At 48.6% G+C, this 25,679-nt stretch overlaps 2 protein-coding genes across 10 annotated transcripts in view; both read right to left on the reverse strand.

Moving 5' to 3' along the window:
- LOC308459110 (D-serine dehydratase-like) overlaps positions 1-15,377 on the reverse strand; it is a 34,617-nt gene extending 19,240 nt beyond the window's left edge. The window contains exons 1-4 of the mRNA XM_080974236.1: positions 15,289-15,377; positions 10,317-10,465; positions 6,813-7,093; positions 3,253-3,430 (exon numbers count right to left, since the gene is read on the reverse strand). Coding sequence (XP_080830362.1) covers positions 3,253-3,430; positions 6,813-7,093; positions 10,317-10,465 — 608 coding nt within the window. The 5' untranslated portion in view covers positions 15,289-15,377. The remainder of the gene's footprint in view (positions 1-3,252; positions 3,431-6,812; positions 7,094-10,316; positions 10,466-15,288) is intronic.
- A 4,122-nt stretch (positions 15,378-19,499) lies between these two features.
- NBEAL2 (neurobeachin like 2) overlaps positions 19,500-25,679 on the reverse strand; it is a 219,488-nt gene continuing 213,308 nt past the window's right edge. For all 9 annotated transcript variants that reach the window (XM_080973935.1, XM_080973933.1, XM_080973931.1 and 6 more), the window contains one exon: positions 19,500-24,460. In XM_080973935.1, coding sequence (XP_080830061.1) covers positions 24,359-24,460 — 102 coding nt within the window. In that variant the 3' untranslated portion in view covers positions 19,500-24,358. The remainder of the gene's footprint in view (positions 24,461-25,679) is intronic.

Genomic DNA, 25,679 nt, shown 5'->3' on the forward strand with positions numbered 1-25,679 from the left:
CCATTTTGAATCAATCCCCTTCATGGATCAGTGCCTTGCTGTGGAGAAGGGGCTTGAACAACTCAGAGAAGCTATGAATTATGCCATGCAGGGCCACTCAAGATGGACAAGTCATAGTGGAGAGTTTTGACCAAACGTGATCCACCTGGAGCAGGAACCGGCAAGCCACTCCAGTATCCCTGCCAAGAAAACTCCATGGACAAAGACAACAGGCACTTTTCCTTAGGACGTCCCTATTTTCACTGGAGAAAAGTTGGAGGGTATGGAGTTATCTGACCCCCGAGCCATCTGAAGGCAATCCTGTATGGGGAAGTTTTGGGTTTTTTAACGTTTAATTTTTTAAAAATTCTTTTATTTTTTTTTTAAGGCAGCCCTGTATCGGGTAGGTTTTAATGTCTGACATTTTATTATGTTTTTACACATACTGGAAGCTGCCCAGGGTAGCTTTTTATATATGTTGGAAGCTTCCCAGAGTGGCTGGGGCGACCCAGTAAGATGTGTGGGGTATAAACAGCAAAAATTATCATGACAGAACGGGACGTCCCTGTTTTCATCAGATAAATGTTGGAGGGTATGATAGGATGCCCCTATTTTCACAGGGGAAATTTTGGAGGGTATGGAGTTATCTGACCCCTGACTTGTCTGAAGGCAATCCTGTATGGGGAAGTTTGGGGTTTTTTTAACGTTTAATTATGTCTTTTATATATATGTTGGAAGCTGCCCAGAGCGGCTGGGGCAACCCAGTAAGATGTGTGGGGTCTAAGTAGCAAAAATTATCATTTTGGAACGGGACGTCCCTGTTTTCACCAGAGAAATGTTGGAGGGTACGATGTCCCACCTGATGCTCTGAGTTCCCATCACATCAAAGCTCACATCAAAGGCTCTGAACTTCCAACGGCTGGAAAAGGAGGTGCGTTCTGGAGGACGGTGGTCTCTCCGTCAAATCCCCCTCTTTCCCGTCTGCTTTGCATGTGGGTGATTTAAAGGCCTGGCCTGGAAAGTATTGTGTCTGCACCCCCCCTTGCTTTATTCTCCTCTCCCCCCCCCACTCCGCCATCCCTCCTCCTGCCCCTAAACTGTGTTCCACTTCCTGCCTGCAACTAATCTGAACCTCCACGGAAACATCTGAGAGGAATTTGCCCCAATAAAACAGGAAACTTTCTCATACCCTCGCAAAGAGAGGGAGAGAACATTGGAAGACGTTCCGGCGAAAGAGGAGTGGAATTTAAAACTACAGGACTTGTATGGAGACGGCAAAATGGACGGCAAAAATAAGAGACCCAAAAGACAAAAACGTTCGTGGAAGAGCGGAGAACCTTTTGGGATTATCTGGGAAAATATTACAGCCAAAGGAAATGGCAAAGGAACGAGAAAAATAAAAGAACGTAATGTAGGATATATGTTAATAAGTATTATGTTTAAGATAAAGGATTTGAACAGAAACATCATGGAAGTTAAGAATGGGGAGTCAAAATGCTAAGTGAATATTGTATGGAAACAACGATATTTGTTAAGCTGTATTACTATTTGTTAAATTTGTATACCAACCTATACGTCCAGGTCTCAGCGCGGTTGACAGCATAAAATGCAATATAAAAAAACAAAAAATACATAATGAAAGCCAAAACAGACTTAGTTGTTTCTGCTATGGACCATAAGGGACTTTGATGCTGACAGCCCACTGCCCCCTAGTGGCCACATGGGGGAGGAAGCACACAAAATGCACCTCTTTTTTTAAAAAATAAAAATACTGTACACAGAATTCTACGGGGATCCTGAAGGTCATGTAGTCCAACCCCCTGCAATGCAGGACTCTCCTTGCCCAACACGGGTTCGAACCCGTGACCCTGAGATTAAGAGCCTCGTGCTCTACCAACTCAGCTATTTGTAGTCGCACTTGTGTTAAGAAATGCAATCAAAGAGCGTTAACATGTGGAATCCTAAGGTTGAGATTGCGAACTCTACAGTTCTATGATTCTATAGGATCACAGGATCCTGCTGCCTTGTCATGCCTGCTAGCCGGTATTGGACCGGATCCTGGGCGCCATTGTTTGCCTGCTCCAGATCCGGCCAGCTACTCCCCTTGCTCTGTTAAACTAGGGCAAGACGGAGTTTGGGCCCAACTCAGCCACGGCAGCTCCTAGTGGCTCAAAGCCAGAGTGGCGGAAGTATATCAGACTTGAGTTCGAATCCTCCTTCAGTGCTGAAGCTCACTGGGTGACCTTCGTAATCCAAGCGAGAGATACTGCAATGCGCTCTATGTGGGGCTACCTTTGAAGGTGACCCGGAAACGGCAACTAATCCAGAATGCGGCAGCCAGACTGGTGACTGGAGGCGGCTGCCGAGACCACATAACACTGGTCTTGAAAGACCTACATTGGCTCCCAGTACGTTTCCGAGCACAATTCAAAGTGTTGGTGCTGACCTTGAAACTCTAAACAGTCTCGGTCCAGTATACCTGAAGGAGTGTCTCCACCACCATTGTTCTGCCCGGACGCTGAGGTCCAGCGCCAAGGGCCTTCTGGCGGTTCCCTCACTGCAAGAAGCAAGGTTGCAGGGAACCAGGCAGAGGGCCTTCTTGGTGGTGGCGCCCGCCCTGTGGAATGCCCTCCCACCAGATGTCAAAGAGAAGAATAACTACCTGACATTTAGAAGACATCTGAAGGCAGCCCTGTTTAGGGAAGCTTTTAATGTTTAACAGACCACTGTATTTTAATACTTTGTTGGAAGCCGCCCAGAGTGGCTGGGGAGACCCAGCCAGATGGGCGGGGTATAAATAATAAATTATTATTATTACAGTGGTACCTCGGGATGCGAACGGGATCCGTTCCGGAGCCCCGTTCACATCCTGAACGCAACATAAGCCGCGACGGCACGTCTGCGCGGGTCACGTTTTGCCGCTTCCGCGCATGCGCGTGACGTCATTTTGAGCGTCTGCGCATGTGCGAGCGGCGAAACCCGGAAGTAATGCGCTCTGTTACTTCCAGGTTGCCGCGGAGCGCAACTCGAATGTGCACAACCCAAAGCACATTCAACCCGAGGTAAGACTGTATTATTATTATTATTATTATTATTATTATTATTATTAGGCAGCCGCTGCGTCTCAGTTTGACCTACCTAACAGGGTTGTTGTGGGGACTAAATAAACAGTGTACGCCGCCTTGAGCTCCTTAGAGGGGAAAAGGTGGGATATTTAAAGCAGCAAATCAATAAATATATCCTGCAAGAGAATTAAGGCTTAAAAGCACTCACTGGTCCATGAACTTCAGGGTCAGCGCAGTGGTGGTGCGAGCCACGGACTGGATTTCGGACGCTCCGTGGCAGCTGTAGGAATTGCCGCAGTGTGCGTATATCCCCGCCAGTTCGGTGGCCCCTTCTGCGATGGCCTTGGCAAGCTCCAGGGCAGCGGGGTCCGAATGCCTCAGGCCGGCTGGAATTAAAGCAGAGAAAAAGGGATGGGAGAGGTAAGGAACAAGTTTTCTGGCTGGTGCCCGTTGGGACTTGATAGGGCGGAAAGCAAACTATGGCAATATCCATTCTACAAGGCAGGCTCAAGCAGTATGTGGACTGCGAACTCCCAGAAGTGCAAGCTGGATTTCGAAGGGGCAGAGGAACCAGAGACCAAATTGCAAACATGCGCTGGATTATGGAGAAAGCGAGAGAGTTCCAGAAAGACATCTACTTTTGCTTCATTGACTATGCAAAAGCCTTTGACTGTGTCAACCACAGCAAACTATGGCAAGTTCTTAAAGAAATGGGAGTGCCTGATCACCTCATCTGTCTCCTGAGAAATCTCTATGTGGGACAAGAAGCTACAGTTAGAACTGGATATGGAACAACTGATTGGTTCAAAACTGGGAAAGGAGTACGGCAAGGCTGTATATTGTCTCCCTGCTTATTTAACTTATATGCAGAATTCATCATGCGAAAGGCTGGGCTCGATGAATCCCAAGGCGGAATTAAGATTGCCAGAAGAAATATCAACAACCTCCGATATGCAGATGACACAACATTGAAGGCAGAAAGTGAGGAGCAATTAAAGAACCTTTTAATGAGGGTGAAAGAGGAGAGCGCAAAATATGGTCCAAAGCTCAACATCAAAAAAACGAAGATCATGGCCACTGGGCCCATCACCTCCTGGCAAATAGAAGGGGAAGAAATGGAGGCAGTGAGAGATTTTACTTTCTTGGGCTCCATGATCACTGCAGATGGTGACAGCAGTCACGAAATTGAAAGACGCCTGCTTCTTGGGAGAAAAGCGATGACAAACCTAGACAGCATCTTAAAAAGCAGAGACATCACCTTGCCAACAAAGGTCCGTATAGTTAAAGCTCTGGTTTTCCCAGTAGTGATGTATGGAAGTGAGAGCTGGACCATAAAGAAAGCTGATTGCCGAAGAATGCATGCTTTTGAATTCTGGTGCTGGAGGAGACTCTGGAGAGTCCCATGGACTGCAAGAAGATCAAACCTCTCCATTCTGAAGGAAATCAGCCCTGAGTGCTCACTGGAAGGACAGATCCTGAAGCTGAGGCTCCAAGACTTTGGCCACCTCATGAGAAGAGAAGACTCCCTGGAAAAGACCCTGATGTTGGGAAAGATGGAGGGCACAAGGAGAAGGGGACGACAGAGGACAAGATGGTTGGACAGTGTTCTGGAAGCTACCAGCATGAGTTTGAGCAAACTGCGGGAGGCAGTGGAAGACAGGAGTGCCTGGCGTGCTCTGGTCCAGGGAGTCACGAAGAGGCAGACACGACTAAACGACTAAACAACAACAACAACAAGGGGGCGCCACAGAGCCAACGATTGCAGGAGTTGTCCCATGTTTGCTTCTATCCTCCTCCCAGTTGAGTTCCACAAGCAGCAGTGAGGAGGAGGAAGCTGTGGCTCCGCCCCTTGTCTCCAAGCCCCACCCCAAACCCCCAGGCTCCGCCATGCATGGGGAGTCCATAGAATCGTAGAGCTGGAAGGGAGAATCATATAGTCCCTTCCTCCAGCAATGCAAGGATGTTTTGCCCAACATGGGGCTCGACCCACACAACCCTGAGATTAAGAAACTCATGCAAACTTTTCCAGCAGGGGGCCGGTCCACTGTCCCTCAGACCTTGTGAGGGACTGGACTATATTTTGACAAAAATAATAATGAACGAATTCCTATGCCCCACAAATAACCCAGAGATGCATTTTAAATAAAAGGACACATTCTACTCATGTAAAAACATGCTGATTCCTGGACCGTCCACGGGCCGGATTTGAAGGCGATTGGGCCGGATCCGGCCCTCGAGCCTTAGTTTGCCTCTCCATGGGCTGAGCTACGTAGCTGCATGAAAGGGGTGCTAAATTGTTCAACTTCTGACTTCCCAAAATGAGAGGGGTGCTCAAAAGTCGCAACACGACCGGAGAATTCAAAAGATATTTTGGTTTCGTTAATATGGTCGTGGGGAAAAGAAAACGCGCCCTCTTTGAATTCTGTGGTTGTACAGATCAGAACATGATTAACAGCCACTTGTTCCTTAGCAGGTCTTAAAACTAGGTAAATGCAACCTCAGACGAACAATGACACATGACTGTTGGGAATCAAGCCTTTATCAGGAGAAACTGGCCACTCTCCAGCTTGATCTCCTGTTGACCTGTTGACCTCCCTGTCTGCATTCCCCAGCAGGATCCAGGCAGAGGTCGCGATAGGCGATCCTTCTCAGCGTGAGAAGAACACACCCCCTCTTTCCTGCCCCCCCAGGCAGGGGAAAGAGATAGACAGAAACGTATTTACATGCCTTTATTTCTGTCTTTGCAGCGTTACAGAAATCATGACTGCTCTCTTCAAGCTTCAGCAGTCGAGAGACAAACTCCTCCTGTACTTCCTGTACAGCTCATATTACACTCTGAGCTAATTCCGGTGCCCTCTGCACTGTGAATTGACTGTCCCTCTGTTTCCCACGGAACAGTCCCAACATTCCCATTATGTTTTGCTTTCAAGCTACCAGCTCGCGGCCGCATTGCTTCTATATCGTAACAATGACATATTACTCCGTGTCATGATTTATTTAACAGAAATAAAGCCCAAATGGGAAAAACCATGTGGGAAAAACTAAGCACACCCTTACTGCTTTCACAGTAATTAAGTCCTCGCTTTATTGGCCGAGGGAGCCAGCATACAGCTTCCGGGTCATGTGGCCAGCAGGACTAAGCCGCTTCTGGCAAACCAGAGCAGCGCATGGAAACGCCGTTTACCTTCCCGCCGGAGTGGTATCTATTTATCTACTTGCACTTTGTGCTTTTGAACTGCTAGGTTCTTTGAGGCCAGGGGCGGTCCCGGCCCCGAGGTGACCCGCCTCTCCTGGCTTTAAGGCGAGCACTCCTCCTGGGAGAAACCAGGTCCCTCCGCCTCTCTGCCCTGAGCCTCTGCAGCTCAGGAGAGGCCGGTGAGTTACTGGACCCAGGGGGAGACTCACTTTCCCCTGACAGGGCTGGGAGAGGCGCACCTGTAGGCAATGCGTCCTCAATCGCCTCCGGAGCCAGAGTGGATTCACCTGGTCCCTGCTCCTGAGGATCCGGCACAGGTGCAGGCGCATCAGAATCAAGGCCCTGCCCCGGCTCAGCCGGTCCTGGAGGCGGGGACTCCTGTGCAGGCTGGGATTCCTCCGGTTCAGCCTCTGAATCGGATTCCCAGGCCATCACACCTAGGCTCTGTGGTTTAACCCACAGCGCCACCCACGTCCCTAGTATTAAGTTCCGCCCCCCCAAAATGAGATGCCCTGCGCCAGGCACCCTGGCAGAGCGGGTGCTGGCCTGCCCCCGGCAAGAGCCCCCGGTACCTCGGTGGTTTTCGCAGTCGATTTTCAGCCACACTTTCCAGCGTTTCCCATGGCTCAAGGGCCTCTTCTTCAGGAGGGACAGTGCCGCGTGGCTGTCCACGAGGACATGGAAAGCATCCAGCCTCTCGGCCAAGGCTGCACACTCTTCCACCTTGTCAAAAGGCAGAGGGTAGGCGTAGAGGATGTCGTCAAAGCCGCCATCGGCGAAGAACCGGCCTTCGGCCAACGTGGACACCACAATCTTCCTCAGGGTGCCTCCGGTCACGAGACTTCCACCCTCCCTGAGGGAAGAAAGCAATTACAATTATTATATATATTCATTTCCCCCTATAATATTTACAATTTAAAGTACAGTGGTACCTTGGTTCTCAAACGCCTTGGTACTCAAACAACATGGAACCCAAATATTACAAACCCGGAAGTAGGTGTTCCGGTTTGCGAACGTTTTTCGGAAGTCGAACGTGCTCCGTTTTGAGTCTTACACTTCCGATTTGAGTGTTACGCTGAGGTCTGTCTGTTTTTCCTCTTTATTTTGCATTTCTGTTTTTGTGGCTCTTTTTCGTTTTGTTTTGTGACTGTGTGGAGCCCAGTTCAGCTACTGATGGATTGATTGTGTGACTGCAGTACATTGTTTATTGCTTTCATTTTATGGATCAATGGTCTTGTTAGAGAGTAAAATTCATGTGAAATTGCTGTTTTAGGGGTTGTTTTTAAAAGTCTGGAATGGATTAATCCGTTTTGCATTACTTTCTATGGGAAACCATGCCTTGTTTTTGGAACGCTTTGGTTTTGGAACGGACCTCCAAAACGGATTACGTTTGAGAACCAAGGTACTACTGTACTCGTTTTTACATCCTTAAGGTATCAGTGACTTCCCTTCTACTCTTTCCATGCATACTCCACACACACTCCGTAGCAGCCCCGGGCCCTGGCAACCCACGTTACACCACTGCCATAAACTGGATCCGCAAAACCATAAAGGCTTTTCTTCGTCGAAATTGACTGGGAAGATTAGACACCAAGAAGACAAAAAAAAATAGGAATGAATGGATTAACCTTACAGAATATAGGAAGGGGCATTGCAAACATTTAAAAATGTTAGTAGGATTGGATTAGCACTTGTAATATAATTTGATAAAAGGTATTGAAAAAGGAGACTTAATAGACTGGGTAAAAGGATAGAAATGCAATAAATCCTTGGGAATTTCCTTCTCAGGCGGCAACACAATGCGCAACCTATCTTTTCTCCTATGCATGAGAGACCAATTACCGAGTCATTTCGGGAAACCCAGACAAGGAATCCACAGGCTGCTCAGTCTCCCAGCAGATTAGCAAAATGTGGAACAGATCTGGCGAGTCAAGATACAAAATTCCTGCAAAAAAGCAAGGGGCAGGGTGGCGGTAGCCTTTGGGCTATAAAAGGATGATTATAAACAAATGATAGGGTAATACGCGAAGATTGGGAGGCAAGCTTTGCAAAATTTGGAGCAGATTTCAAGCCGTAGGTGCGGGATTTCGATATCCGGTTCCTTTTTCAGGATTCAGAATTCGATTTACAGTGGTACGTTGGTTCTCAAGCTTAATTCGTTCTGGAAGTCCGTTCCAAAACCAAAGCGTTCCAAAACCAAGGCGCGCTGTAATGCAAAACGGATTAATCCGTTCCAGATTTTTAAAAACCCCTAAAACAGAAATTTAACATGGATTTTACAATCTAACGAGACCACTGATCCATAAAACGAAAGCAATAAACAATGTATTGCAGTCAATCAATCAATCAATCAATCAGTAGCTGAACTGAGTTCCACACAATCACAAAAACAAAACGAAAAGGAGCCACAAAAACACAAAATACATAGCAAAAACAGGCAGACCTCAGCATAACACTCAAAATGGAAGCGTGACACCCAAATCGGAAGCGTAACACTCAAAACGGAGCATGTTTGGCTTCCAAAAAAAGTTCGCAAACCGGAACACATACTTCCAGGTTTGCGGTGTTTGTGTTCCAAGTTGTTTGAGTACCAAGGCGTTTGAGAACCAAGGTACCACAAAAATGGAAGCACGAAGAATTACTGACAAAAGAAGAACGGAGGATGAAATTGATGGACTATGCAGAATTGGATAAACTAACCGGCAGAATTCGAAACCTGTGGGACCAGAGATTCACAGAAGACTGGTGTAAATTTACGTACTATTTGAAAAGTAATTGTGATGACCAGATTACGTTTGTAGGTTTGCAAGAAGTTTTGTGAGGTAAATTATTTGAATTATTGCAAAAATGGTTAAAGAGGTATATTGTGTTAAGATAATTAAAGGCAATAGAATTTAAGAAATGCAGAAGAAATGATAAAAATGGTGGATCATCAGAGTCCAAAAAGATTGTATAAGATGGGAAGTTCTGTGGAATGTATAATAATTGGTATGTTGAAATTAATAAAAATTATATATACCGTATTTTTTGCACCATAACACTCACTTTTTTCCTCCTAGAAAGTAAGGGGAAATGTCTGTGCGTGTTATGGAGGGAATGCCTACGGGTGGCGGGGGTGATCTGCTGCAGTCGTGAGCAGAGGATCCATGGTTCCCCTTCCTTCCCTCCTCTGTGGCTCGCTTTGAAACAGCAAAGCGGGAGAGAAGCCGCTGAGTGGGGAGGAGAGAGGGACAGAGAGTCTGCTTCTTTAAAGGAGCAAAGCGGGAGAGGAGAGGAGCCGCTTACACGAGTGTAAGCGGCTCCTTTCCGGTTGGTTCCTTTAAAGCAAGCAGGCTCTCTGTCCCTCTCTCCTCCCCACTCAGCTCGCTACATAGCAGCAAAGTTTTTCAGCTCGCTAAGTCGGGGATGAGCGGGGAGGAGGAAGAAAAGCAGAGCCTGCTTGCTTTAAAGGAGCAAAGTGGGAGAGGTGAGGAGCCTTCTCCTCTTATACTCCTCTTCTGCATTACTAGCAGCATCCTTCTCCACCCACCCCACGCGTGTTCCTTGTCCCTTGAGTGCTTTTCCTTCCCTCCACACTTAAAACGTGGATACAAAGCACGGATCCACATGGATCCTCAGGATTTTTGCACTGGGTCACCCCAAATTCACCATCAGATCACATAGCATGTCCATGGCTACATCTTGCACCAAAAAAATCATGCACCCACTGTTGCCTGGAGCCGCAGTGGTGCAAAAACGTGGTTACAAAGCATGGATCCACATGGATCCTCAGGATTTTTGCATTGGGCTACTCCAAACTCACCGTCAGATCACATGTCTGTGGCCACAGCATGAACCACAAAAATCATACCTCCACTGTTTCGTTTAGAATATTTTTTTCTTGTTTTCCTCCTCTAAAAACTACGTGCGTGTTATGGTTGGGTGCGTGTTATAGAGCGAAAAATACGGTATATAAAAAAAAGAGAACCAAGGTACCACTGTACTTGACCTGCCAAATTCCAAGCGAGATGGTAATGTGATCTCTCTCTCCACCCCTCCTGTAATTTATTATTACAATCCACTATGGCGCCACTCACAGCGTTTTGTGGGTTTTCATGTGGGGCCTCAAGACCACACCCAGGGCCTTGCAGCGGTCCCTCATCTTCTCGGCATTCCTCTTCGCCGTGTCCAGGTCCACAGTGAACGCCGGGCTCGGCAGCTCTCCCACGGGTCTCCCAGTCCACATCTGTCAGGAGGAGAAACTTGGCAGAAGACCCGCGCGAATGGCACAAAGGATGCTTAAAGGTAAAGGGACCCCTGACCATTAGGTCCAGTTGCGGACGACTCTGGGGTTGCGGCGCTCATCTTGCTTTACTGGCCGAGGGAGCTGGCGTACAGCTTCTGGGTCATGTGGCCAGCATGACTGAGCCGCTTCTGGCGAACCACAGCAGCACATGGAAATGCCATTTACCTTCCCGCCGGAGTGGTACCTATTTATCTACTTGCACTTTGACGTGCTTTCGAACTGCTAGGTTGGCAGGAGCTGGGACAGAGCAACGGGAGCTCACTCCGTTGCGGGGATTTGAACCGCCGACCTTCTGATCAGCAAGCCCTAGGCTCTGTGCTTTAACCCACAGCGCAGCACCCAAATGGAAAGCTCAGCTGGTGCTATCAGAGCGTGGTGGCAATAACCCCAAGGTTGCAGCTATCACCAGATCCTGGTTTAATGTCTGACCTGCCTGCCGGTGGCCACAGCCTCCTTCCTGACATGCAAGGTCTAAACCCAAAGCAGGGAACCACTGGCCCTCCAGGTGATGCGGAACTACAACTCCCATCAACCCTAGCAGGCATGGCTAGTGGTCAGGGATGATGGGAGCTGTCATTCAGCTGAATCAGCCTGCATAGCTTAGAGCGTGGTGCTGATAACAACAAGGTTGCCGGTTTGATCCCATTTGGGACAGCTGCATATTCCTGCATTGCAGAGGGTTGGGCTAGATCAGGCATAGGCAAACTCGCCCCCCCAGATGTTTTGGGACTACAACTCCCATCACCCCTAGCTAACAGGACCAGTGGTCAGGGATGATGGGAGTTGTAGTTCAGAAGAATCAGCCTGCATCGCTCAGTCGGTTAGAGTGTGGTGCCAATAATGACAAGGTTGCAGGTTCAATCCCCATTTGGGAGAGCTGGGTTGGACTAGATGATGATGATGATAATAAAAATAATAAATAAATAAATAAATATCTTATTATTTTTATTTTTCGAAAAACGGGCTCAGGGCGGCTAACAACAAATTTAAAACTCTTTAAAACACTCTTTAAAAGCAGCATAAAATACGGTATAAAAACATGAATAACAATAAAATTCAAAAATCAATTAGATAATCCCCCAGGGCTAGCTGGCTGAATTGGTCCTACTTGGGCCAGCGAGGAGGCCAGGGGAGAAATAGCCATGGGGTCTCAGAGCGGGTGATCTTCATAAAAGGGGAGGGGGAGGGAAGAGAAGGGAAATAAAAGATCAGGCTGAATTCAAATTAAAGGCCAGGCGGAATAGCTCTGTCTTACAGGCCCGACAGAAGGAGGTTATATCCTGCAGGGCCCTGGTCTCCTGGGACAGAGCATTCCACCAGGTCGGAGCCATCACTGAGAAGGCCCTGGTCCAACTCTACAATTCTCTGATCAGAAGAGCCTGCTGGGAAAGGCAAATGGCCCATCTAGGCCAGCATCTTGTTCTCTCAGTGGTGAACCAGCAAGCGGCATCTGAGCAGGATCTGAGCACAAGAGCCACACTCTACTCCTGTCATTTCCAGAAAGTGATACTTAGAACATTGCTGCCTCTGACTGTGGAGCAGAGGCGAAGGAAGGCGTCGTGACACCCGGGGCAGGTTTCACGACGTAGGGTGCATGTGCGGTGTTGCTACATATGATGCATGCATCGTACGTAGCGACGCCGCACATGTGCTGTATAGCAGCTTACCGCAAGTGCTGCTCCAGCGCTGTACGGACGGTGCTGGGATCCCTCCGTTGCCGCTGCTGTAGCCCTTTCCTCCTCCACAAATTTGCCCGATCCTCTTTTAAAGCCACCCAAGTTGGTGGACATCGCTGCTTCCAGTGGCAGGGAGTTCCATAGTTTAACCTCTCCCAAAGGTTCAAAATTCTGCTTCATTGGGTTCTAGTGATATGAGTGGGGGGTGACGGACCGACCCCTTCCCTATCCACTTGCCCCAGACCCTGCAAATTTTACAGATTTCTACCATGTCAAGTTTTACCTGCCTGTTCTCTAAACAGCCAGCATAATGCCTCCAAATGGAGGCACAGAACACAATATTCGTGGCTAGCAACAGTTGATAGCTTTATCCTGCATACTCAGTATGGAAGCTACTCTTCACTTGGTCAGAGAATGGATGGTGGCTAACAGACTGAGGTTGAATCCTGACAAGACAGAAGTACTGTTTTGGGGGGACAGGAGGTGGGCAGGTGTGGAGGACTTCCTGGCCCTGAATGGGGTAACTGTGCCCCTGAAGGACCAGGTGTGCAGCCTGGGAGTCATTTTGGACTCGCAGCTGTCCATGGAGGCGCAGGTCAATTCTGTGTCCAGGGCGGTTGTCTACCAGCTCCGTCTGGTACGCAGGATGAGACCCTCACTGCCTGCAGACTGTCTCGCCAGAGTGGTGCATGGTCTGGTTATCTCTTGCTTGGACTACTGCAATGTGCTCTATGTGGGGCTACCTTTGAAGGTGACCCAGAAACTACAACTAATCCAGAATGCGGCAGCTAGACTGGTGACTGGGAGTGGCCGCCGGGACCACATAACACCGGTCCTGAAAGACCTACGTTGACTCCCAGTCTGTTTCCAAGCACAATTCAAAGTGTTGATGCTGATCTTAAAAGCCCTAAACGGCCTCGGTCCAGTATACCTGAAGGAGCGTCTCCACCTCCATCGTTCAGCCCGGACACGGAGGTCCAGTTCTGAGGGGCTTCTGCCGGTTCCCTCCCTGCAAGAAGCCAAATTACAGGGAACCAGGCAGAGGGCCTTCTTGGTAGTGGCACCTGCCCTGTGGAACGCCCTCCCACCAGATGTCAAAGAGAAAAACAACAACCTGACATTTAGAAGACATCTGAAGGCAGCCCTGTTTAGGGAAGCTTTTAATGTTTGATGCATTACAGTATTTTAATATTCTGTTGGAAGCCGTCCAGAGTGGCTGGGGAAACCTGGCCAGATGGGTGGGGTATAAATAATAAATTATTATTATTATTCACTCAGGCAACATATAATTTTTTGCCGCAGGGCATAAGCCTTGTGGAAGGGACCACAGGGATTCACCCAATACAGGGGTCAGCAAACTGTTTCAGCAGAGGGCCAGTCCACTGTCCCTCAGACCTTGTGGGGAGACTATATTTGGCGGGGGGGGGGGTGATGATGCAAGAGCACCACGAGCCCCGGTTGCTGTTTACCTGTGTCTTGCGAGCTGCAGGGGCCGACAGTGGTGGCGGGATGATGAGTGGCGTGTGAAAGGGCTCCGGAGAGGGACTGCTTAAAATGGCGGCCGCTCGAGCGCTGCTGATGCTGGCACCAACAAAGCCCAGCCCCATTCCTCCTCTAGGCAGGGCAGGGAGAAGCCAGGAGGAGGGAGGGAGGAGGCGGTGGTGTCGCCGCCGCGTGAGGGAGAGGGAAAGAATGCGCATGCTGGCGATCCATGCGGCGATTCCTGGACTGTCCGGAAGGCAATTGGGCCTGAAGTTGACATGGTAGAAGTCTGTAAAATTTGCAGGGTCTGGGAAAAGTTTAGCTTGCCTACCCATGATCTAATGCAGGCATTCCCAACTTGCGCCCCTCCAGATGTTTGGCCCTACAACTCCCATGATCCCTAGCTAACAGGACCAGTGGTCAGGGATGATGGGAATTGTAGTCCAAAACATCTGAAGGGCCGAAGGTTGGGGATGCCTGATCCAATGCAACCCTGAGGCAGTGCAGGAATCTTTTGCCCAACGTAGCCTATTAGCCACTGGGCAACCCAGCCAGATGGGCAGGCTATAAATAATATAATTATAATTATAATTATGTTGGGTGCCCACCAACTCGTCTCCTCCTCCTTGAGAGACAAGATAAGCATCCGTATCACCTCGTGTCACTGAGCTTTGAGAAGACACAAAAATCTTATCGGAAAACTCTCCTGCTGATCTTGTTCTCTGAACCCCAGTGCAAAGCAGAAGAAGGGCACGAAAGAACAGTGGCAAGAAAAATTGATGACTTATGCAGAACTGGCTAAATTGACATACAAACTGCGAGACAAGGACAACTGGGACTTTAAGGAAGAATGGGAGCTTTTTACAAATTATCTAAAAAGACAACAAAATGAACTGGAACTCCTTGGCAGGGTTTGAATAAACATACACAAATTTATTGGTTGATAACATGATAGATAGATAATGTAAGAATAAAAAAATCCTTCCAGTAGCACCTTTAAGACCAACTAAGTTAGTTCTTGGTATGAGCTTTCGTGTGCAAGCACACTTCTTCAGATACAGGTATCTGAAGAAGTGTGCTTGCACACGAAAGCTCATACCAAGAACTAACTTAGTTGGTCTTAAAGGTGCTACTGGAAGGATTTTTTTTATTTTGACTATGGCAGACCAACACGGCTACCTATCTGTAACTGAGATAATGTAAGGATATGTACAAGTTTATAACATGCAGAGAATAATATGTGCTACGAAATCAGAGAGAGGAGCTGAGGGAAGTCTGGATGGGGAGGGTTTAATGGGGGAAAATAATGAATATGGTATATTTTGAAGTTTTTGTTTTGCTGAAATTGTTAATAAAAAATAATTTTTAAAAAAACAAAAACAAAGGGCAGGAAGGGATCTTGAAAGAGGCCAAGAGAACAGCCGGACAGCACAATAGAATTCTTGGCTGCTTCAGGGGAACAGACAATTTTGCATTTGAGGCTCGATGGAAGGGAAATTTATCCTTCTGCAAAAAGAAAGGGAAGGTTTTCTTTTTGCCTGCCGGCCTGTCTCGAGACACTTAAGGAAACGGAATGAAATCTTAATTTGGAAAGAATAAGTGTACCTCTTAGCAGGGCTGCTTTCACTCAGATTCAGCTGCTCTTAAGTTGGAGTAAAGTCCACTTTTGCAGCATAGAGACAGCTGGTGGCTGAGGTCATATGACATGGGGGCGGGACATTGGGGGGCTGTGTTGGCTGTGCTGGGAGCCCCATTGGCTTAGCCAAAGGGGGTGCAACAACCATCTCTGCTTCCTATTGAATTAGCCGCTTGCCACTCAAAAAACAAAACACAAAAACCGATACAAGTTCATGCAAAAAACCAACTCTAACACTTGCATGTCTGTGCACGGGTCAAAAGACATTTTGCAAAACCCAAGAAAGAAAAAGGACTTTGTTTTTGTTTTTTTAAATGAGGAAATGTTTAATGCATACTTTGAAAGCTTTGTGTAGTTCGAATCCCTGCGACGGGGTGAGCTCCCATTGCTCAGTCCCTGCTCCTGCCAACCTAGCAGTTTGAAAGCACGTCAAAGTGCAAGTAGATAAATAGGTGCCACTCCGGCGGGAAGGTAAACGGCGTTTCCGTGCGCTGCTCTGGTTCGCCAGAAGCGGCTTAGTCATGCTGGCCACATGACCCAGAAGCTGTACGCCGGCTCCCTTGGCCAGTAAAGCAAGATGAGCGCCGCAACCCCAGAGTCGGCCACGACTGGACCTAATGGTCAGGGGTCCCTTTACCTTTAACCTTTACCTTTACTTAGATAGGATCTTAAAAAGCAGAGACATCACCTTGCCAACAAAGGTCCATATAGTTAAAGCTCTGGTTTTCCCAGTAGTGATGTATGGAAGTGAGAGCTGGACAATAAAGAAGGCTGATCGCCGAAGAATGGATGCTTTTGAATTCTGGTGCTGGAGGAGACTCTTGAGAGTCCCATGGACTGCAGGAAGATCAAACCTCTCCATTCTGAAGGAAATCAGCCCTGAGTGCTCACTGGAAGGACAGATCCTGAAGCTGAGGCTCCAAGAATTTGGCCACCTCATGAGAAGAGAATGTTGGGAAAGATGGAGGGCACAATGAGAAGGGGACAAGAGAGGACAAGATGGTTGGACGGTGTTCTCGAAGCTACCAGCATGAGTTTGACCAAACTGCGGGAGGCAGTGGAAGACAGGAGCGCCTGGCGTGCTCTGGTCCAGGGGGTCACGAAGAGACGGACACGACTAAACAACTAAACAACAAAGAACTACTTGTAATTTTGTTATGAATGGACCATAAGTAATTTTAATGGTTTTTTAATTTACAGTGGACATGTGGTATGTTGAAAAATAATGGAGCCAAGGGACTAGGGGGAAGTCAGTTTTTTGGTTTGGTTTTGAATTTGTATTGTTGTTTTATTTTTGTTATTTTTGGAAAATTAATAAAAATACTCCATAAAAATAGAAAGTTGCCAACTTTCTCAGCGGCCCCTGCTCCTCTGCCCTCCCTTCTCCAGCATCCTGCTGCTCGCCAGCATCACCAAAGCCTCCTAGTTTGCTCCCCTTAATTAAAAAATATTGCAGGATCTCGCCCCCCCCCCCCGCCCCAATATATTCATCCCAGGGCTTCTGCAATCCCCAGCTCTTCACAGTGCATGCCGGGCAGGATGGGGTTAACTCTGCCTTCAGCTGAGATTGCAGAACGAGGCTGTCGAGAGAAAGAGCCGATTGCGCCCGACCGCGCAACTTCTGCGCCTCGTCCCGGGAGGAGAGCCGCAGAGCTGCTCCGGACCGGGAGCCCTTAATGGTCGCGCATGCGCGAGCTGGCCCCGTCCGCCGGCGTTTATTCTTGTGGTGGCTGTCTCTCCCGCGCGCCGTTCTTTTCTAAGGGATGACTGCGCAGCGCCACCTGCCGGCAGGAGCGAGGAGAGCACAGGCTCGTTCCGCCTCTCTGACCTCTGCTGCAAGCCGGGGCAAGTTCTGGGATTTTGCAGAGCAGAGCGCAAAATAAAATAAAATAGAATAAAATAAAATAATGCACGGTGAGCGGTTTTTTGCAGCTCTTGCACGGTTGCAATTGAGGAGGAAAGGCGTTCTGCAACTGCAAAGCCCCCGTTGCAAGTCCCAGCATTTTCCTGCCTGCAAGATTTGGCAGGAGAGAGGGAGAGAAAGGAAAGGAGATCCATTTCTCCCCGGGCAGGCAGCTCTGGGAAGCAGCAGGAGCAGGAAAGAAGAGCTGGGCGGGATGCAAACTCTTGCAAAGGCGGAGTCAGGACCAGAAAAGGGCCATTGAAAGCCTTTCTGCTGCCTACAGCCACACCACCCTGAATGCACCCGATCCCGTCCGATCTCGGAAGTTAAGCAGGGTCGGGCCTGGTTAGTACTTGGATGGGAGACCGCCTGGGAATACTGGGTGCGGTAGGCATTTTTGCAATTTCCCCTTTTGCAACTCAGACCGAGGAATCCCCTCTTTTTTTATCAAAGTCCACAGGCTTCTGCCTTGAAAGGCACATTTGATGCAAAGAAATTCTCTCCCTTCCGTCTCACTATTTCCCCTGAAATTGCAGCCAGTTACACCGAATGGGAAATTCATGCATGGGAAAAAATCAGCATCAAATCTCCCTTTTAAGGTGTCAGAACTGTCTTTGGATTTTGGGGGGGAAAAGAGATGGTTCCTGAGCTCTGAGATGGGAAAGTCGAAGTGACAATTTATGGGAGCAAAAGCAAGATTCCCAACATACATGGCATTTCCAGGTGGTCTTTATCAAAGGACAGACCTGACCCTGCTTAACTTCCAAAATTAGATGGCACCCAATGACATAGCTCTAGATGCAGCTGCTGTTTGTAGGCTTCCAGAACTGTCAATTTTATATTTTTTATTTTTGCATTTCCACTTCCATTTTTCCAAAAATCTGCGTGCCTCTGAGTCACCTGGAAAGGCAGATTGGATGCCTAAAGTTGCAACCTGATTTTTTCCACATGCATGCACCCCGCATTCCAGATGCACGCAAGGAGGTGGGCTTCCTAACCTGTCTGCAATTTAGGAGAAATTGCGAGATGGGGTGAGACAATCACCCTTGAATGAGGATGCAGGTACTCACCTGGAGAGCTTTTTCGCACCCCAAGCCCAAGCTTGCGGAGCTGCACGTGAGATTCCCAGAGACATCTTGCTGCCTGTTGCATGTCTGAACCTAGAGCCACGTGTTTCTGCACAAACAGGCCGCAGGAACCATTTCCTTGCTCCAAAAGTGTTAAGCTGCTGGAGCTCCCAGCTGCCTTTTCAATCTCTGGCTCTGCTTTTACAATATGGACATTAAACCGGGCGATTGCTTCTTTCTTTCCCAAATCTGCCTGCCTCTGAGCACTGTGGCTTTACATGGGACATTGTGACATGGGCCCCAAAGCAGGGCCACAAACCTGAAACATATCAGGAACTGTGGAAATGCATGATTCACTTCGATGGGAACTTATGTAGGTAACCCTCCAGGAAGAGGGTGCCCTTAAATACAGCCTTTGTCAACCTGGTACCTTCCCAAAAAATTGGACTACCACTTCCATCAGGCTGTGCTGGTTGAACCTGATGGGAGTTGTAGTCCTGAAGGGACAGGATACCCAAATCCTGTCTGTGAAGTCACCCCGAAGTCACCCCAGGCCTCAAAACCAAAGTTCCCCTTTCTTCTAAAACAGCTTTTCTCTGCTCTTCTCTGCTTTCTCACAAGATGCTGTTGCATAGGCAAAATGTTACTTTTATCAGTACGAGAGAGCTTCAAAAAGGTTTATGAATAGGCTCTGTCAGTGCCAAGAATACTCAGGCCTGGGAACTGACTGTTATCTCATTCGGTTGCAACACATTCTTGGACACGCTGAACCGCAAGGCTCCTCAACCCCCTTGGCTTCTCATCCCCCTTTCCTGGGAAGGTCGCCAAGAGTCCCAAAGACAGGAGCTTTCTGTTCATGCTCAGGAAACTCATCATGGGGCAGGGCTCCTGAGGAGGAGGAGAAAGGGGAGGGAACTGGAGGGGAATATATGCTCTGTGAACTTGTGCTAAGCTTGTGAGTTATCACGCTTGCTCCTTCTACCAGCCCAGATGGTAGAAATAAAGCTCTTTCTCTGAAATTATTCCTTGAGTGTCTGTTTGACTCCCATTTCCCTGTCCTGGGCGCAATGCTCTTGCCACCCGAGGGCAAAGCCTCATAAGGCTACAGTCCAAAGCATCCAGAGGACACCAGGTTGGCAATGACTGCCTTAATCTCTCAGGACTCGGAAGGAACAGCGAGAGCCGGACCAAAAGAACTCACAGGCTGCGCTTGTTTCTTTTCAAAGTTTATTCAAAGTCACGTGAACAGGATACCATCAAGTCTGTGGGGCAGGCCCAGTACAGCTCAAGGCAAGTAGTCATTTTCAGGTTTAAGGCATATTTATATTAAAAAATAATAATAATCGGAAGTTCAGATTGTGCTTTTATTTCCTTTTTCGGAAAGAAGAACCGTGGACAGATCCTTGGATTTGCTGCGTTTTCCTGAGAGTAGATAGCCCAATGTGGATTTGTCCTTGTCCCTACCATCTTCCCCAAATGGAAACATTTAATTTTTTTGCTCTCATGCTAGAAAGTAAAAGGACAATTCGTGTGTCCCTCTAGGCACTTCCATAGCACTGAACGCCAAGAAGAAGACCCCAAAAGCACCGATGGAGCCGATCCCTGTCTATTTGCTGTGTGCCGTTAAGTTTCGCCAGTGAAAACAGGTGCAAATCTACCTTTACGTTTACCTTCATATTAGTTGTGAAAAAGCAGCTACGGGCACAGCACTTTAGGAATTGGACCAGGGGCTAGAAACTTTGCATTATGTTATAATAAAGAGTTCCATTTCCCCTCCCAGGTCTCTCATCTGCTCTCCGCCGACCTCTCTGTGTAAATCATCTCCAATTGCACACCGGAAGGAAAAACTTGATGGGGAAAAGCCTGGCCGGTTGCATACTGACATTAAAGAAGAGTAAGGCATATTGCAAGTGCTCCAGATGTGGAACTGCTGTGTTTACCAGTCACCGCAGTCCTTCAGGTGGAGGCCTGTATAGTTGCACAAATGGACAGGAGGTTTTGGGGCAGATTTTCCCCAAGCTGGTGGAGTGGACTACAACTCGCATCAGCTGCGGGAGCTGCGGTCTAGTAACATCACGATGGCGCCAGTCTGTTCCAGAGCTGGGACCACCAGCCTTTCCTTGGGCTGTCGCCAAGCGCTCCGGCCGAGTTGCGAGAAAAACCTCAGCAACTGGAAAGGTGGGAACAGGGGCGACGGCGGCGATAAGGCTTTGGGGCATGCACAGAGTGCCCCTTGGAAAATGGGGTCCGTTTTCTGCCTCGGCTGATGGCAAGAGCCGCTCTGACAGGGACCCCAAGCTAAAACTGGTCCTTCTTCCAGAAATCCTGCTATGCAAACAGATCCCCAGGTGGGAAAGAGACAAAGCCACTTAAACAAAGCTCAGTGTTTGTTTCCCCCCATTTTGCTGCTTTTCCCTTCTGCATTGAGTGTGACTTGGTTAGGGACGCAATCCAGCAGCCATAGGAAGAGGTTCCTCAAAGCCGCCCTCGTTCAACCTCTATTCTGAACCCGTTCCAGCTGGGGAGCCCTGGTGTTGTCCCATTCGGAAGCGTGAAAACACAGAATTTCAAAGACACGCACGTGCAAAATGCAAAACAGACACTCGATTGGGAGCCGCCTAGAGAGGCTGGGGAAACTCAGCCAGATGGGCGGGGTATAAATAATAAATTATTTATTATTGTTATTATTATTTATCCCCCCCCTAAAGCCAGGAGATTGCAAGGTCAAAGCGAGGAGGTAATAAAGACCTCTCCGGTGAAACGTTTGCTACGCCTTGGGAAGGTGAGGAGAGCTCCTTAAATCCTCAATTGAAACAAAAGGACAAATCCACATGGAGAAACTTCAGAGGTGTTTTGAGTCTTGCGCTCTCCAAGCCAGCAGGATCTAAGAAAACAGATAAACCCCCCCCCGCCCAATCCGCTTTAAATACAAAAAAATAGAAAAGTTTGGATCAACATTATTCATAAAAGATACAAAACCTGTGTGTGTATATATATATGTACACAGAAAACAGAACAATTGTGGGATTTTGGGGGGTAGGGGAGTCTTTTTTGCCAAAAAAGAGAGCGCGGATATTGCACTTTGTGGAATTTGGTCTTCACCCAGGAATTATTATTTTTGGAAGAGGTCGATGGGGAGGTGGGTGGGAGAAATCGAAGGCGGCTTTTGCTTTTAGAGCGCAGGTCTTCCCTTTACGAATGAAGGGGGGCAAGTGCCTATTGCAGCCGCTGGGTGCCCTCCAAATGTTTCGGACTACAACTCCCATGAGGTTCGGCACTGGCTGGTCCTGATGGGAGTTGTAGTCCGAGACGTTTGAAACCGCCCAGTGGCCTGTTGTACAAATGCAAACTGCTCCCCTGTTGAACCTGGAACTCAGATGGGACAAGGCAAATTGACGGGTCGTAGGCGGAGAATTCTGCAAGACTCTGCTATTCCTCACCTGGAATATTCACCCTGCCGGAAGGAACCCCAACGATGCCCGCATTCTGCCATCTTTCTCCTTTCCCCACGGCGCTGGTAGGAAGCCGACAGACAATGGAGTCTGCGGAGAAGGGGCCGCCAGTCCAGCCGACCGCAGCCGTTTTCCCCTGCCCCTGTCGTAACGGCCGGTGGGAAGGGAGGAAACATGCGACTCTCCGCAGCAAAAAGCACAACACAGTTGCTCACGGGGGCAAAGAGAAAGGTGGACTTGTTTCCCCACTGAGAACCTTCTAACAGAACCGAGGATCTACTGTGCGCGGGAGAGTCGTGGCGGAGCGTTATCTGCACGGCGGTGTGCCAAGAAGCTGCGCAGAGATGGGAAATTTGGGGCTCAGGTTTCCTCTCCCGACTTTCTGCAAATGCAGAGAACCCCAAAGAGATGGGGCCAAGTCATCAGGTCTGCCCTCCCCACTTAGTGCCTTTGCTAGACTTCTGCAGGACTGGCAACTAGTTTTTCAAAACAGGGGCAATCGCAGAAGTGTGGCAGTGCTGCCCACTAAGGGGAAAGGTCAGCGTTGTTATTTTTTTCTGGTGCTGAATCACCAGGGGGGTGGACTGGATGATCCTTGAGGTCCCCCCTTCCAACTCTCCAGCCCACAACGACTCCCCTGAACCCACCCTACTCCTTGCGTCCTCTGGGAAGGCAGAATTTGCAGCACACGGGTTATTTTCCCAAGGTTCTCACCCGGCCAAAGTCCTGTTGTTGTTTTTTAAAAGCTGGACCCCAAGGGGAACTTGCTGCTGGTGACATCAGCTTCCACCAGCCTGGTGCCCCCCTCCAAATGTTTTGGGTTGACAGGCCTGGCTGGGCCTGATGGGAGCTGCGAGCCAAAATACCTGGTGCCAACCGGACTGGCTTTTTATGCTTGTGTGATGCTGATGGGAGGCTTCCTGCTAACACCAGGCAAGTCGCCGATTTTAGAGTTAAACCCAAACCTGTTTTCTCCTCCTATCCACTGCCCCAGTCCACCAAGATAAGGAACTGAAGCCCAGACCGATATCTAGGGGTTGGTGAATAGAATAAAAAGCACCAAGGTCTCAAAATTTGCTGCAACTGGTTAAGGGGAGAGTTGGGGAACGGTGTCTAAACCACACACCTTTCAAACTGGTACAAAAACAAAAGCCCTGGATGATTCGCCTTGAGGGTTGATACAAAGGTAGCTGTAAAAGTAAAAACCAACCTTCAACACTGAGCAGGTTTGGTGCTTATAAGAGAAAGCACCTTAGGGCGCAGGTCAGAGTCACCAGCAGACCTCAGCCAGCTCCTTCGAAGGCTTTTCAATGTTTGACCGGTGACGGTAAAGGGAGCGTGGCCCCCGTAAGAGAGGAGCGCTGGGCTTGCTCCAAGGGGGGGAGAGCAAGAGGTCGCAAGCAGTGGGTCAGCCGGAGGGCTAGAAGGCCAGGAATCTCACCTCTGTGGGACCAGAAGACTGCAGGAATGTCTTCTGATTATGCTTAGCAGAGGCCGCCGGAAACTAAGGCTTACTGGGTAAAAAGTTGGGGTGAAGACACAGAGGTTTACCAAATGGCAGGGTTTTATTGCTGGTGAAGACACTTGCGGGACCCTAAGCCAGCCGTGTGCAGTAAGATTACAGACATCCTGTTGCTCTGCTCCTTGCCCACCCACATTCCACCAATACGACCCCCTCAACTTGGGGGTCACCGGTACCAAGCCATCCAGTTTCCAGAGCAAGTGGGGCTTTGGGGAGGGCCCCCCTCGCCTCCTCCTTCCCTTTTTCAAACCAGAGGGTAGGTTTAGGGCAGGCACCCCCAAACTCGGCCCTCCACCTGTTTTGGGACTACAAATCCCATCATCCCTGACCGCTGGTCCTGTTAGCTAGGGATGATGGGAGTTGTAGTCCCAAAACAGCTGGAGGGCTGAGTTTGGGGGTGCCTGGTTTAGGGGGTCGGGGTAGGACGTGCCGAGCTTAATGCTTTGCGGGTTTGCTGCTCTGCCAGAGTTATTTGCCGGCCATTACAGCTTTCCCTCTTGAGAGCAAGAGGACAGAACTCCCGCCTGAGCGAGGGAGAAGCAAGTTTCTCGACGTAGTGCAACGAAAACGGGTCCTTTTAAGGCCGTCGGAGAAAGACCAGACCGCAGTCTTGAGGCTGGTGCGTCTATTGCGTTTCTGTCCCCCCAAACTGCCAAGGACCGGGGGGAGGCGGATAAGGTATTCTCCCCACCCACCCCAATTCCAGTCCTCTGTCTCTTTTTCCCGGTGTGACAACCGTGTCACACAATTGCCCATTCAAGCGCCACAGGAATCGAGTGCTTCGGTCAGGGAAACGAGGAGCAGCCAGATGGGCTCTGGGAAGCCCTTTTCCCCGCAGTTGTTCTGTGCGCGCTGTCCTCCGAAGGCTGCTCCAGGTGTGTTAAGAGACCTCCGACTTGCAGGTGAGTCCCTGAGGAAGTTTGTTTTCCTCCTCCTTCTTCTTCCACACAGGGGAACTCTGCGGATCGCGACGCTCCGGGGACAATGCAAAGAGGCCTCCGGGCAGCGGAAGACGCCCCCAAAGCGGGTGAGGGTGGGCAGATCCCGTGTCCCGCCGTGGCTGCGAGGCTACAGGTGAAAGCCGACCCGAACTGCTTACTTGGACTCCGCGGGGTTGTATTCTGTCTCCCCGGACGACACCTGGGAGATGCGCCGCGTCGAACGCCACAGCCGCCTGTGGAACTGCCCCGACTTCACCTGCAGGCAGAAGGCAGACCGGGAAGTGGGGAATTAGTTGTTTATTATTATTATTATTATTATTATTATTATTATTATTATTAGTGTTATCAGAGTTCTAAGGTCTCAAATATAAATTAAACGTTCATAAATGTACAAGGCAAACACATACATAGGTATATAAACCAGGAGTCTGAAAAAGCACAGGAGAGCAATCCGGAAGCCATTTTGACTCTCCCAAAAGGACCTCAAATATTTTTCTGCGCTGAGGAAGGAAATGGGAAAGGCACCCCCTCCTAGTCTTTTTTGCTTACAAATCCTGTCTATATTTGTGTATGAACAGGGTGAGCCTGTTACAGTGGTGCCCCGCAAGACGAATGCCTCGCAAGACGGAAAACTCGCTAGACGAAAGGGTTTTCCGTTTTTTGAGCTGCTTTGCAAGACGAATTTCCCTACGGGCTTGCTTCGCAAGACGAAAACGTCTTGCAAGTTTGTTTCCTTTCTCTTAACACCGTTAATACAGTTGCGACTTGACTTCGAGGAGCAACTCATAGAACGCAGTGTACATAGTAGCCTTTTTTGAGGTTTTTAAAGACTTTGGTGATTTTTGAAGCTTTTCCAAAACTTCTTTTGCAGCCATTTGGTAAGTTAAGCTTTTAAAACTTTTTTGGGGGGTTTTGGATTTTGGGTTGGGGTGTTTGGAATTCAAGGACTTGGTGTTGGGGAGGGGTTTGCAAGAATCTGGAAGCGTGTGTGTGTTTTTTTCTGCATTTTTATGATTTTCTGTGACCATTGGGCCACTCTGCTGTTTTTTAAAAAAAATTCTGGATTTGAATTTCTGTGTGCTGGGTGGCTGGGGGAACAGTTGGGGAGGGGTTTGCAAGAATCTGGAAGCTTGTTTCCCCCCCCCCTGCATTTTTATGATTTTCTGTGACCATTGGGCAACTCTGCTGTTTTTTTAAAAAAATTCTGGGTTTGAATTTTGAAATGCTCTTTACAGTATGTGTGACTTTAAAGAACACTTAATAAACTCTTGTTGTGCCAAATTTGGCTTTGTTTGGACTTTTTTTGACCATAGGAACGCATTAATTGATTTTCAATGCATTCCTATGGGATTTCGTGCTTTGCACGACGAAAAATTCGCTAGACGAAAAAATTCGTGGAACGAATTAATTTCGTCTTGCGAGGCACCACTGTATCTGGATTCAGGAACCGAGTATTTACCATCACAAAAGAATGG

Source organism: Podarcis pityusensis (genome assembly GCF_964106645.2).
Source record: "Podarcis pityusensis genome assembly, chromosome: 12".
NCBI lineage: Eukaryota > Metazoa > Chordata > Lepidosauria > Squamata > Lacertidae > Podarcis > Podarcis pityusensis.